This window comes from Cyanistes caeruleus, chromosome 7, assembly GCF_971803275.1.
Source record: "Cyanistes caeruleus chromosome 7, bCyaCae1.hap1.1, whole genome shotgun sequence".
Classification (NCBI taxonomy): domain Eukaryota; kingdom Metazoa; phylum Chordata; class Aves; order Passeriformes; family Paridae; genus Cyanistes; species Cyanistes caeruleus.
In genome coordinates this window covers 32,697,755-32,712,353 of record NC_141707.1, presented here as the reverse complement: position 1 = coordinate 32,712,353, position 14,599 = coordinate 32,697,755, and the positions used below count along the sequence as shown (strand labels likewise).

At 47.9% G+C, this 14,599-nt stretch overlaps 1 protein-coding gene across 2 annotated transcripts; it reads left to right on the top strand.

The window, feature by feature from the left end:
• Positions 1-1,842: 1,842 nt before the first annotated feature.
• Positions 1,843-12,735, top strand: MARCO (macrophage receptor with collagenous structure). 2 transcript variants are annotated; one of them, XM_023931353.2, is made up of 15 exons: positions 1,843-2,117; positions 4,065-4,166; positions 4,547-4,783; positions 5,158-5,193; positions 6,094-6,129; positions 6,483-6,590; positions 7,855-7,962; positions 8,064-8,108; positions 8,651-8,749; positions 8,845-8,898; positions 9,391-9,435; positions 9,579-9,686; positions 10,984-11,025; positions 11,353-11,529; positions 11,829-12,735. In XM_023931353.2, the coding sequence occupies exons 1-15, from the start codon at positions 1,937-1,939 to the stop codon at positions 11,957-11,959; spliced, it is 1,509 nt and encodes a 502-aa protein (XP_023787121.2). In that variant the 5' UTR covers positions 1,843-1,936; the 3' UTR covers positions 11,960-12,735. The 2 variants fall into 2 exon arrangements, with proteins under 2 accessions (XP_023787121.2, XP_023787122.2); XM_023931354.2 differs by lacking the exon at positions 1,843-2,117 and adding an exon at positions 2,797-3,013.
• Positions 12,736-14,599: the final 1,864 nt, after the last annotated feature.

Sequence of the window (14,599 nt, the reverse complement as noted above, 5' to 3'; positions counted from 1 at the left end):
TTACCATCTTGTGGATTCACAGAGAAACACCTCTGAGGCAGGATATCTTCTCAGTTGGAAAAAAAGTCTTTAAAGAACTGCAGCTTCAGTTCTTTCAGGATAACTGGTTTTCCTGAGGAGGCTGATGTCTGCCCAAGCTCCCTGTCAGAATCACTGCTGGGAGGCTGTTGATGAGTTTAGCTATTGCCAGGCTGGAGTTTGATGTCCCTTTGCTTTGCCATGAGCTCCTGGTGGTGGCAAATGCCTGCAGAGGACAACAGTGACAGATGGAAGGTGAGAAAGGTAGCGGGTATGGCCAGGGACTTTTTGGCGCACCAGCCACATCCAGGCCACTTCCTTTTCCCTGCACCAGCAGTTCCCCCAGGCCCGTGACTTTGAGGCAGCTGTGGTCAGTTTATAAAACTTGGTTCACATGTTGGTGCACATTTGGAGTGAGAACATGAGGAGCATCTTCTGTATGAATGTAGGAAGGAAAGGGATGAGCTGGAGGACTACAAGCACTTCCTTGAGTGCCAGCAGAACATGTCAGGGGAGGCAGGATGAGCAGCAGGAGGAGAGGGACCAGGGCTTTCTCACAGACAGCCCGAAGGATAAGGCTAATGGCCCAGCAGACGTGTCCCATAATGTGCTGGAATCTTTCTATAAATAACCCCATTGCTTCAGCAAAACATCAACCTAGGGACACTGCACTGAATCAGCAGTTTCTTTTCTTTTTTTCTTTCCTGATTGCAAAATCAGAGTCGACCTATTGCTTCAGTCGGTGATGGTGTAGCGAGAAATGAAAGGCAGCAGAAAGCAGGACGGGAGAGCACGCACAAAGGCTGAGCCAGCATGTTGAGACATGGTCTCTGGCACCAGGGCGTGGCCCAGACCCTCGGCACCACATGCACTGGGAAATCTGCGTGTTTGCAGAGGCTGACATCGAGATAGAAATGCACCATGACCTCCCAGATGCTCACCTGAGCAATGAGAATGTGGCAGCTCACAGAGGGGCTGCATCAAAGAGAAATAAAGGTTTGACCGGCTGGGTAGGCAACTGCAGTCAGAGGAATCATGACTTTCCCCCCAAAAGTGAAGAGTTTGGCTTCAAAACCTGAAGCACTGCAGTTCAGGGCTGTCAAAATCAATGGAGTCTACCCCTGTTTTTACACCCAGGCCAAGTGGGCCACTGAGAGCAGCATGGCCACAGCATGATGATGAATCAAGTGAAAATTTATCCCTCAGCATCTTTCTCAGGGAAGGATGGCACAAAGATCTCATTGCACCTTTTTTCTTTAGGCAGGCTTTTGAGAACTATGTCTGCCAGCTTATTTTTAATACTTTGAAATAAAATGGATTTGACTAGAAGTATTATTAAAAGCATCTCTGCTGTACATCTGCTCGCTGCGTGCACCTGAATCACATCCATCCCTATAAACATCCACTTGGCAGCACAAGCTCAGTCATTCCCAGCTCATCACCCAGCAAGAGTAGGCTGCTCCAGGCTTGTGCAGAGTGGTCAGCTGAACCACCAGAACCTTCAGAAATGGGCTGGATATGAGCCCTTACTCCTGTGAGGAGGTGATCCCATGGTGGAAGAGGATGCACAGGCATTTACTGTGGCTCATCTGATCGGTGGTAACCTCTCGAGCCTCCCCAATTCAAGGGGATATCTGAGACCTTCACAAGGAAGCAAATTATCCCAATTCCTACACAGAGTGTAGCAGAATGTTTAAAAATGGAGGACTCCTCTTCCTCCCTCCTGGGGACAAACCAGGTCACAGCTGCATAAGCACATTTGAAAGGAGAACACAGAAGTGGATTCAAAAATCCCCACATATCTATGGTTTAAGGCTTTCAGAGATTTGTACACCAGGTGCAGAACAGAGGGCTTCACTCTGCACTGTCAGGGTGTGAATCTCTAGCTCACCCCTGTAGGTTTGCCACTCCTCACTCCATGGCTGAGCAAAGCGGTGAGGACCCAGCAGCCCCAGGGATGAACACAGACCTGCAGCCCAGGACCAAACCGTGTGACAGTGACTGCCTTGCACCTCAGAGGGAGCAGGAGGTGGTGGTGGCAGCGTGGATGCAGAGGGCTCTGCCCAGATCCTACCGACGGCTCCTGCCTGCAGGCTTGGGTGAGTCACTTTGCAAAAGCAAAATCAAGCCCAGCGCAAATGGAGATGTCCAAATGTCAAATGCCAGGGAGGAGTTTGGCAGGGTGAGGGCAAAGAAATGGTGAAGAGGTAGGAATCATGTCCATGAGTGTGAAGAACTCATCAGGCAGGAAGCAGGAGCTTGAGAGACCTTGTCAAGGAGGCTGCAAGTGTCTCTTCTTCATATCATCCCAAACCCGTTTGGGACTCAGCATTCCCCATCCCACCATCATTCACTTGTCTTACAACTGCTCCTGATTCTTTGCCTCCTTGCACTTGAGTCACACACAGTGACTGAGGTGTCACCTTGGTGCACATTACTGTGTTTCACTGTGACAGAGTCCTCAGCCTCCCCTCCCAGGAGAGGGATTGCCGAGCTAACATTGAACATGGAATCTTCTTGGCTACCTGAGGAGGTTTACTCGTGTCCATCCTAACTTAGGATGTTGGAGTTTTGGGGTTGCCTACCTCCACCACAGTGCAGAGATGTTGAACAACTCCAGGTTGAAGCTCTTTCAGGATCCTGCCCAAGGTTCCCTGGACTCCAAGTGAGCACACGAGAGCAGCTCAGTATCTTAGCTGCGGGGTTTTTTGAGGAACTGTTCAAATTACCACATCAGACTTCTCAGTAGTCTATAAAAGCTGAGCAGTTAGGAAATGCATATCAGAGAGCATATCAAATCAGGAGCTAGAGAGGAAGTGCCTCCAGTTCTTTATTGTCCACAACCTGACAAGGCTTTAGCTTAACCACAAGAAATTTGTCATGAAATTTAAAGACAAATATGGGGAAGATGGAAATTCAAGTGATATGAACTCTTTAAGTCTTTCAGAAAAGATTGGGTTTGTCTCACCTGCTACTACAACCTTTCAGATAAGTGGTAAGATTTCTTTTTATTCAGTGGAATTATATGGATTTTATCTGGTCTAAAACAACACAGAAAAATGAAATATTGCATATTAAATACTTTTTGCATTGATTTTGTTAGTAAATTAACTGCCATTTAAAAGTAGAATTATGTCAAACAACCCTTTCTAGTCAAAAGTTGATGCTGAGCATCAGAAAAAAATTAGTTATTTTCCTGTCTTAGAAAATGTCCAATTTTCTTGAGTAAGACTTTCATGCATAATAGTTAAGATACTAAAATCACCAGACTCAATAAAAAATGTAAGTTTATGAATTTTTAGCTGAATATAAAAGCTTCATTGCTGACTAAGCCATTCTATTGTAAAACCAATTAAAATACCGTACTCTTCTAAAACTAAGACTTTAAATTCCTGATTACATTACTTTGAGAAAAAAGAAAAGCCTCTATTGAGTGTAACTCACTGAATGTCTGATGTAGTTACCAATGCTTCTGAAATGCTTCTTGGTTTTTTTCCCCCTGAAGGCCAAAATTCAACAAAGCCATTTATTTCTTTTATACTTGCTGGTAATGATTGATTTTACATCTTATGACTTGTTTCAATTTGTTCTGCACTTCAGCTTACTATTGATTTTTCATTTATTTTGATGCATACATGCATCACTGTTGGAATCACACATATGCAGTGCTCTGGGTGGAGAGGGAATTGCTTTGAGCAGCACTCCAAACAGCAGCCTGGGACAGCCAAAAGCACTGGGAACAGGGAGTTTATTGATGCAGAAAGGGGATAATCACCACATTCACACTGTTACAGTCTGGATTAAGTCTTGCAGGAAGTGAGCTGGTTAAATTAGCTGAGGAAAAGATGGCCAAGCAGACTGCAGAGCAAAGCGTGGAGCAGAGGAAGGCATCCTGCCTTGCTGGCAGGATGAGCACTCTCACAGAGGCACCTTGCTGCTCCACACTGCTGGGAAGCACTGTGGCCGGACCTGAAAAGGCTGCAGGCAAGCAGAGCTGTAGGGGAGAAATGTGGCAGAGTGCCCACCCTTCATCTCTTGGTTTTTAGAGCCTCGGAGCCAGAAAAAGGCATCCACATGTTGTGTTCGGACAGCCCTCAGCATCTACCTGCTGCTGCTGACGGCCGGCCAGGGACTGCTGATGTACAAAGGTAACGCTGCAACCTCACCATGGGCTTGGCATCAAAAGAGAGCTTTGCTGGGTGCTCCTGGGGGCACGGGCAAGCAGGAATGAGCACACAGATCTGAGCCCTCTGAGGGGGCACACAGGCTCCTCCGCACACCGCCAGGAAAAGCTGCAGGGAACGATTCGCCCACCCTCTGTGTGTGCTTTGCATTTGCAAAAGCACTCCCAGCTGCACTCCTGGCTGCAGCAAGCACTGGCACATGAAAACCACCTCCCTGGGTCAGACAGAGGTGGTCTTTATTCCCCAGTGTCCCCCCCAGGTGCTGAGGAGCTGCTCTGCCAAACAACCATTTCCTAGCCAGACCAGGCAGTGAACATTCATTCATGGGCTTTTTGTTTCCTCAGTATTTAAGATGCAGGGAGAGATATTGAAACTTCAAGAGCAAAATGCCTCCTATACAGAAGAGATTCAGGAGAGCCTATTTGCCCAAAAACTGGCCTTGTCGAAAAGCTCTGCTGGGAAGGACTTTCTCATGATACACGAAGAAAGCTGGAGGAGAAGCTTAGAAGAGCAAATCACCATCATTAAAAGCAACAATGCAAACCTGATGATGAGGATGAAGAACATCACCGTGATTGCAGGTATGGCTCTCCATGCTGGCTCTGCAGCAGGGACACCTGGCTCCCCTGCATCACCAGCAGTTTAGATGATTCAATAACTTGGGCAAGATTTAATCTTCCTCTCAGTTATTGATGCCCTCGTGCCCAGGATTGGAGTCCAGACCAGGGAGCGCCTATAGGAGCTGGAGCACTGCCCTGTGCAAGCCCCCAGATCCCCTGCAGCTGTACATGTGGCTCTGGGCTCCTCTCCCCTCCTGTGATTTGTAGATTTGGACTCTAGGTGCCCTCCAAAAGGGTGGTGTCTCCAGCCCACACCTCAAGCCTGTCAATCCCATACTGTATGTTCCTCACTGACTGCTGACTACTGAAAAATACCCATTAAATATTTATTTCAGGGCCTCCTGGACGCAAAGGAGATCCTGGTCTACCAGGTATGTTGGTAAATGAGCCACAACTTCTCCTATTTTTCTCTTCCTTATTATTTCATCAAAGAGACCTTAAGTGAGGATTTGGGATTTCAGTCTCCAGACCTTACCCAGTGTGCAGACACCCATGCCCTGGTGATGAGGAGACCTGCTGTACCTTGTCACTGATCCTCCAGGAGCCTTGGCTAGCCCACAGAGTACTCCCACAGAGGACAATGCCCACCCTGTCCCTAGGAAAACATTGCCACAGACTCGGGAATGAGCTGGCTGCAAGTTCTGCCCTTCACCACCAGCTGCTGCCCTGGGTACCTGGGTTTGGGTAGAACCTGCCACAGGAGGTAAACATCTCCAGACTGTGAGGGTGCAGCAAGTCCTGATCTAACACTGGCTCCACTTTGAGCAGAGGTTGGAGCAGGCAACAGTTTCTATAATCCTGCGATGATGATCTAAGATGCAACCCTTGTTAGGTCAGGCCTGTAACTCATCCATCCCTACTTCTTGGCCACAATGATGAGATTTTCTGAAGGAAAAAAAAAAAAAAATTCAAAATTGTGTTTTCATATCTTCCTGGCTTTACTTACGACATTGAAACGGCACCTCCTGCCAAGCAGTGTTATTACACATCAGAGCCCCATCGTTCAGTGCGTTTTCATGAAAGATCTCCCCAATGGCCCCCATGAGCTGGGCTTGGCAGGAAGACAAGCTGGCCCCTGCCCAGCTGAGCACTCAGCTGAACTCCAAGGACTTTGCTCAAATGGTTGTGCTGGTCCCTGCCAGCTGAAGATTGGCCTCACTAGTGACTGAAATTGTGTGAACGAAGGATCATTAAAAAATGTGTCTCTTCTTCTTAGCCATTACTGTGAATAGATGATGTGTGTCAGCTGATGTATGTGTTTTACATCCCAGGGTTACAGGGACCACCAGGGACAAAGGGAGACCAAGGTAAGGCTTTTCTGGCACCTGAATTACTTCTGTGGATGAACATAAAGTGGCTTTATGGATGATTTTATGAGCAATCTTGTCCTCAGCCAAGGTGTAAGTGAGTAAGAATGTCATTGGAGCTGAAGGAAATAGGCCTATGTAAAGATAATGTGAGCAAAAGCAAAACTTAGCTGGAAAAAATCTTATTTTAAAATAAGTCAGTGTACAACAGTCACAGTGGGCCTATTTCCCACCTCAAGTGCCCAGAGAGTGGAGTTTGGCTCATGCTCACAGCTGTAGTGGGTGTCCTGCTGCTGGCATTCACTGGACATGGCACCCCACGAAGCATCAGAAAAATGGTGCTGTCCTTGCAGGTGTACATGGACCCAAGGGTGAGAAGGGGAGCAAAGGAACTCCTGGTCCTTCTGGCCCAAGTGGTAGTCCAGGAGTGAAAGGAGAAAAAGGAGAGCTGGGGCTTACAGGTAAGACTTCTTCACTGTCTCAGCATTTTTAATGTTCTCACACATATTTATTTTTAAACTCAGGAAGTCTTCATAGGTCAGTATTCAGAAAAATCCAAGCAGCCCTGAGTATGGTTTGCCAGTCAGTGAAGGAGCTGGATAAACTGGACATTTGATCTGATCTGAAGGGGTTTAATTGCATGTCATGCTTCAGCAAACCTCCCAAAGGAGGGCTGGGAGAAGGGGCCATGCAAAATGTTGATTCTGCACCACAGAAGTCTCTTTACAGAGTGACCTTTGTCTAATGAAAGCCACAGATACTCAATTATCAGCCTATCCTAGATTAAAGCAGTGATGTTTGCAGTGGGATTTCCATGGTATAAAATAATACAATATAATTTAAATGCACAAGCATGTGGATATTAGTCCTCATTTTAGTGGAACCTCTTTCTGAGAGCTTTATATCTTACATAAGCCTGGCTTTTTACACCTGATGTAGAAGAGTTATGCAAAGTGTTTCTCCCAGGTGACACACATTATGGATAGCTGTTACTCAGTGGTCTCCCAAGGGCTGGAAGCAGGAGAGGAAGACAAAGCAGGCAATGAGTGTGGTGCAGAGCAGTGAGGACAGGCTGATAAGAGCCCCCTCAGATCTTCCATCAGATCCTGAATGCCCCAATGCTCTCATTAGCACAAGATGCTCCAGAAGAGAAGAGTGACTTAGGAGGAATACCAAAAGGCAAGGACTTTGGGATAATTCTGGAGCAGAACAATGAAGGAGATGTAAGTCTTCACATGAGACACCTTCAAGTAATTCTGCTCTTTTGGAGCATGCTTGATCACCTGTTCAGAGAAGAGAAGGTTAAGAGGAGGTGACGGAACTCTCTGGATGTGCAGGAGTAGAATGTGCTGCCCTGTATCTCCACGGCTTCTAGCAGATGGGAAGCGTTCAGACTGCAGTAAGGGATACTTAACTAGAGGAGAAAACATTCCAGCAGCAGGGATAGTTTGGGGAATAGATTGGAGGGATGTCATGGCACCACTAAAAGCCTTTAACCTCAGGCCAGACAAACATCTGGCCAGAGAGGCTGACAGAGCCAGAGGTGGATCAGACAGAGCAGCTCTGTCCTCCTACAGCTTTATGGTGGCAGTGTCACTGAATGGTCAGTGCAGGTGTGAGGCCAGACCGTGCTACTGGTGTGGCCAGGCAGAGGTGCTCCACAGGCTGCAGAGACAACAAATCTGGTTTTTAAAATTTACACATGTGTGCTGTGTTGTTTGATAGGTCCCCAAGGACAGAAAGGGGACGTGGGCATGAAGGGAGACCCCGGGAGCCAGGGACCCGTGGGTCCTAAGGGACAGAATGGACTCCCAGGACTGCCAGGTCTCAATGGTAAGTGCAGAGGACACAGTGTGACAGACAGGGTGCAGGGCCACCCCAGCTGAGGGGCTGGGCTAAGCCTCGTCAGCACTGATGCCAGGATGTCGTTACAGGTAGCCCAGGGAATCCTGGACCTCCTGGGCCAAAAGGAGAGGCAGGTAAGCAGTACAGAAGGTGCAAGTTCTTGTAGAGGCATAACACTGATCTCCTTCATATGGTGTTTCATGACAAGGAAAATTGCAGCTGGTCTAGACCCCAGCATGGGTAAGGGAAGATGATGGTTAGATGAAGAACCCATGCCAACATTTCAGTGTCATCCAATCTCATCCAGCAGCCTTGGCTGTCTCATCTGGGCCCCACTCCCTGTGCAGGAGGCTGAGAGGGAAGGAAATGTGTCCTCCTTCCTGATGTGTGTGCACGCAAGGACAGAAATTGTCTGCTCTGTTAGGGAAGAACTTGTGCATTTCAAGGCTGGCACTCAGCCAGGACCTGGTTCCATGCAGCCTTTCACTCCAGATCATCCCTCACTGCATTGCTAAGATTAGCACTGCCAGGATTACAATTTGGAGACAGCCAGTGCTTGTTTTGCCTTCATAGGCTCAACTCAGTGTGCAAGGGCTGGTGATAGAGCTGTCTGTCTTTCTATCTCCTTCATGTGCTGTGTTGCATTTCATTTGTGCCGCTTTCACTCAACCTCAAGGTGCAACTGGACCACATGGACCTCCTGGAAGCCCTGGCCTTGAAGGCAGACCTGGTCAGAAAGGGGAGAAGGGGGAGCAGGGCCCCAAAGGTAGCCCAGGTACAGCCCTGCTCAAACCTACAACTCACTGGCCTTCTACTCTGGCCTCACTTTGTGTGCTGGGTTCACCCTTACTGATCTCTCTTCGATTTCAGGAGCACAAGGCATTGCTGGACCCAAGGGTGAACAGGGAGGACAAGGAATAGCAGGTAAAGGAGAATAAAATGGGTTTTGGTTCAACAACACACATCATGCAGACACCAGGAAGGGAACTACACCACCAAGAGGAGATCTCTTGAGTCTTCTTGGACCCCCAATGCATGCCAGGATGCCATGGTGGGCTGACTGCTCACCAGAAGGTTGTTTCTGCCATCTGTAATACGCTCGAGAGGGTGATGGTGCCTGGATTTTTGTATAAATTGAAAATGCACAAAAAATAAGTTTAAGATGAAGTTCAGAAGAAGATGTTTTTCCACTGCCTGTGTTTTCTTTTTGGACATGGTCTGCACTGAGTAAGATGTGAAATAAGATACCTGTTTCAAGTAGTGAAATATAAATATTAAATTCAGACCTATAAATACAGTGTAGACACCAAAATTAGATGAGTTGAAATCAATTGCAAATACTAGTTTGCATAAACTCTTATAAATTTATAAACACCAGTCTTATAAATGTTTGTTTGTTTGTTTTGATGATCTCAGGACCTGCAGGGCAAAAGGGAGCAAAGGGAGACATGGGCCTACCAGGTAAACTCTTAGAGCATTATTTATTCTGATGATGCAAAGAACCTTAGGTGCCACATGCCACTGTTCTGCATCAATGTGAAATGTTTGTCATGTCTTTTCCCTGGGAAGGGACAAAGGCAATGGCTTTTTTGCTTTCCACCCAGGTGCCCCAGGCCCAGCTGGTCAAAAAGGAACCAAGGGGGATTATGGCACTCGGGGTCTGAAAGGAGAGCCAGGACTAAAAGGAGCCAAGGGAGACATTGGATTTACTGGTAAGGCTCTTTGCCACAGGGTCTGTGGTGCTGATGGCACATTTGGATTTGGGACTGTAGATCACAGACCACCACAAGCTGCTCTGGGGTGTGTTTTCAGAGGTGATTTGCAGGAACTCAACAGCCAGAGGAATGTGGAGGGTGTCACTGTACACCCTGGGAGGTGTACTAAAAGACATGCAAGTACACAGATGCATTAGATTCTCTCAAATCCCTGATTTCACAGAAAACTGGAACAACCCATGTTCCTCTTTGCTTTGTTCAGAGCCATCAGAAACACTCTATCCCTGGGATAAATCCCACGTAAACACAGCACTCAGGAACATGGAATAGTGAAGCTATTGGAAACATCTAGCAGTGAAGCTATTTAACTACACCTTGCTAACTGTAGGACACAAAAGTTGTTCAAAAAGGCCAACACTGCAGCTACTCTTCATCCTTAATCCCCCTCCCTTCCAATCACAGACTGCTTCAAAAATACATAAGACCTGTAGTACAAAAAAAAACCAACAAACAAACAGTTGTTATAACAGGCTGTGGGAAGCAAACAGTGCTCCAGATGCCTTTGTTCATTTAATTGTTCACACAGAATAGTACGAGAATCCTCAGAAATTAAATAAGATTCTAGATTCTATGATGATCACTAGATTCTATGTGGGGCTTCTCCATGCACTCCTCCTCTGGAGCTTTGCATCTGGAAGATGGAAGAAGTGTAACTGGGCTGGCTCCAGGCCAAACACTGCCCTCTGTGTGCATCTCATCTCCTGGTCCCCAGAAGGAGACAGCAATCAGTGGTTTCTGGAGGTAGCTTTGGAGTAAAGAGCTCATTGGGTTTTTCCAAACACTCCTGCCCTCAAGACCAAGATGCTCCACAGAAATGTGGAGGACTGTTGAGATCACCTTTCTGCTCTCCCTGGAGATCAAATCCCAGGATGTAGGTCTTCCTGACAGTACTTTGGGAGATACCATGCCTGCTTCTGGAGATGCTGAAGTCTACCAGAAATGTCGTCTTACAGGTAACAGTGGGAATGAGACATATTTCCCACAAGTGAATGAATATATGGGATTTTGAAAATGTCTCTTTTCTTGGGTCACACACTGGGAATATTTCCCTTTATGTTATCCTACTTTTCCTGCCATGTTCCTTTTACATACCCTTAGTCACTTCAGGGTGTTCATTTTCTACAAGGTGCTCATTTTCTGCACATCTCTAACTCACACAAGTATTCAGAACTAGATAATAACCAGATTTTTCCACAAGCAACTCTCAAATGTTTGCTTTTCTAATTTGGAACAGGTTCCATGGGAATGAAAGGGAGCAAAGGTGAAAAAGGAGAAGGTACTGGACTTTTACTTTTTCCCTCATTTGCCTCCTGGTATCGGAGCTACCTGAGATCAGGACCAAAATACCCCTCTGCTCACACTGGTTTACCCACAGCACTGCTAACAGAGCCGAGGAGTCTGTGCTCTGAGCTGCAGCCTGGTGTCTCCAAATGCAGGGGGGGCTCTTGAATTGTTTGGATTTGAGCTACCTGTAACCTCTGGTCCCACCCTGGAGAGGGGAACATCCCTCTGGTTTGGGTGGTCACAGCTTCTGTCTGTCAGTGTCTTTTTCCTTACGCCTGCATGATCCATTGAGTTATTTTCTTCTCCTCTGAACTCTCAGTTGGCATGGGTAATTTTGTACGAATCGTGGGAGGAGACAGGAGGGGCCGAGTGGAAATCTTCTACAAGGGGACCTGGGGAACAATATGTGACGATGGCTGGACCACCCGAGAGGCCGGCGTCGTCTGCCGAATGCTGGGATTCAACCGCGCCGTCTCTTCCTTCACAGCACCACCAGGTGAGCCCACAACAGCTTTGCACCTCCCCAGGCCAGCCTCAGTGGTTACACACACCCAGAAAGCACCACAGCAAGGTCACCAACATGAGGTGATCTCCTCAACAGAGCATGTTGGATGTTTGGATCCCAAGCTGCATGTCAAGTGCTGCTTGAGCTTGATTTCCAGCAAGCCAACAAGCCAACCCAACACACACTCACTATCCACTGGGCCCTCTGTAGCAAAAAAAAACCCACAACAAAACATATTCCTCTTTCTCCCATCCAACAGTTTTTTTGTTTGTTTGTTTAATCTTCCAAAGGTACCGGGCAAATTTGGCTTGACGACGTAAGTTGCAAGGGGAGTGAAATTACAATTACGGATTGTAGCAAGCGCGACTGGGGTTCACATAACTGCAACCACAACGAGGATGCTGGGGTGGAGTGTCTTTGATGGGACACCGAGTCTCTGCTGGGAGCTGCTGCTGCCTCTCCTCTCCATGGAGCTTTCCTTCATCACCCACACCCAATTTCATCAAGCTGTACTTTTGTGCCTCTTCAGCAGGTCATAGAAATATTGACAAAAAGAAAGTTGAATTTTTCACAGATCAGTAATAGTTGCAAGACCCACAGGTAACCTGAAACATCCCAGCTGTCACAAAACAATAGGAGCTCAGGCACGTGAGCCAGTTCACAGCTTTTCCAGCTACCTGACATCAGCCCATCTGCAGGAGCTCACACCTGTGTGACCTCCAAGTCCGCAGGGGAGGGGATGGTCCACGTTGGTTTAGTGCAGTAGGAGAATAGGATCAGTGTGCAGAAACCTGCACTGGCTGCAGTAGAGCTGGCTAGTCCATCTTCATCATGGTACAGTTGTGAACCTGAGCTTAAACCCCCCCAGGGAAATGCAATCACCCAAGAGAGCAGATGCTCAGAAATCACTGGGTGATCTCTCTGGCATGCAAATATAAATATTCTTCAGAAACAATGTTGATCACATATTAAAGTGCAAAACCCTGGGATCCAGGTGCTACCTTGGTTTAGCACAGCATTTGTTTTTGACCTTAGCTAAGTCCCTTGCCTTCTCTGTCAGCGTTTCCTAAGCTGTCTCCAGGAGCAGCACCCCTTGCTTATCTGGCGTATAAACCTAAGATTTTCATGCCTTTAGAAATTAGATGCTCCAGTAAAGTGAATTAGTGACAAATAAAGAATATAGCAAAGCATGAATAAGCTATCGATTGGTATTAAATATAAATAAATAAATAGATAAATAAATAAATAAATAAATAAATAAACAAAATAAACTAATACTTGGTCGAATAGATAAAAAAAAAAAAATAAATTATGCACACACACCTGTAGATATTAGGGAGAAAACATTGAACTGGGCTTTCTTGGATCCCATGCGACTGATGCAATTTACGTTCGGTAAATAAAGGTCTCCCTGCAAGGACACACATCCCGACGGGATGCCACGAGTGGGACCGCGGGATGAGCGGCGGGCAGGGCTCCAGGAGCCGTCAGCCGCCTGCGGGCATCCCTCCCCATCCCCGCCGCGGGGATAAGCGCTTATCTCAGTGCCCCTTGCCGGCACTAAGGGGAGCTCAAGGGCCGCCGCCGCTCCGCCAAGCCGCTGCGGGAGAGCCGCGGCACCGGGCCGGCCCGAGGCTGCCCCTGCCCCGCTGCCTTCTCCCACCGAGAGCCGGCATCCTCCTGTGCATCCCTGTCTGCTCCGCTCCCGTCAGAGCCCAGCTCGGGGAGCCCGGCACAGGAGGGACAGCCAGCTGCTGGAGGGGGCTGAGAGGATGCTCCGAGGGATGGAGCGCCTCTCCTAGGCTGAGACAGTCTGGAGGGGAGAAAGAGCTCCTGGAGGACACCTTCCAAACACCTGCAAGAGAACTGAGAGGGATTTTTGTCAAGGGCATGTAGTGATAGGACAAGGAGAAATTCCTTTCTGTGAGGGTAGTGAGGCACTGGCACAGGTTGCCCAGAGCAGCCGTGGATGCCCCATCACTGGAAGTGTTCAAGGCCAGGCTGGACCGGGCTTTGAGCAACCTGGTCTAGTAAAAGATGTCCCTGCCCAGGGATTTGAAACTAGATGACCTTTAAGGTCCTCTCCAACTCAAATCATTCCATGATTCTAGGATCCCAGGAGTGGGAAGGCAGTGGTGGCCACAAAGGCCTGGCAATACATCCAGAGGGTGCCTGTGATGTCCCACCTGTGTCGTGGGAAAGGACTGAAATGTATTTTGTCCTGTTGCACAGCTGACAGCACGCACAGTGAGACCAAAACCCAAGAGTGGGGTGCCTGGTTTGAGGGAATGAGGGAGGCTGTGGTGGTTTCACCCCTTGGTAATTGCAGCAGGGGTCAACCAATCATCCAAGAAAGGGATTCTGCAAAATAAGAGCAGATGGCTTTAGGGTTTTGTGATGCAGCATCTTGTGCCCGATGGTTTGTGAGAGACTGCTGGGCAGCTGTGACACTTGTACAGGTCTTGCTACCCACTCTTTAACAGCTAGAAACACAATTTTTATGGTAAACCCTCAGATTTTGCCAGCATGTCAGAGGTGTCCCCGTGGAGGGACAGAGGAGGGACAGCTGCCCAGCCCATCCCCAGCCTCACCCCTGTGGGGCCAGGACAAAAGTCCCAGCAGTGGCATTTGGAGCCTGAAGCTCAGCACTGGGATCCCTGTGCAGCAGGTTTGGAGGGCACTCATGCCTCACATGTTCACTTCTCCAGTCTGAGAGAGGGCCCACTGGGGCAGGAGGAGTGCCACAAGTCACCGTGGGATGGTTGGTGAGCAACAAAAAACCCTTTTGCATCTACAGAAAGTGGTAGCCCTGAGATTTGTAGGTTGGTTCACAGGACCAACCCCCTTCCTCCCAAATACCCAGCTCCAGCTGTTCCACCCCAGCTTCAAAGTCACCCAGCCATCCTGCACTGCCCTGAAAGAGCTGCCTGTGACAGCCAACAAGGAGTGCCACAGCTCTGCTTATCATTCATGCCCAGCACCAATTAAAAAGACTTGGTTAAGCAAAATGCAATTACACTGTCATGGATAAAAGGAATACAATTAATTAAAATGGAACACT

Excerpts from the sequence above, each read along its gene's own strand:
- MARCO (XM_023931353.2), top strand. The coding sequence starts at position 1,937 with ATGGCTGAGCAAAGCGGTGAGGACCCAGCAGCCCCAGGGATGAACACA. Across the intron at positions 6,591-7,854 it reads AGGAGAGCTGGGGCTTACAG|GTCCCCAAGGACAGAAAGGG; the intron begins GTAAGACTTCTT and ends GTTGTTTGATAG. Across the intron at positions 8,899-9,390 it reads GGGAGGACAAGGAATAGCAG|GACCTGCAGGGCAAAAGGGA; the intron begins GTAAAGGAGAAT and ends TGATGATCTCAG.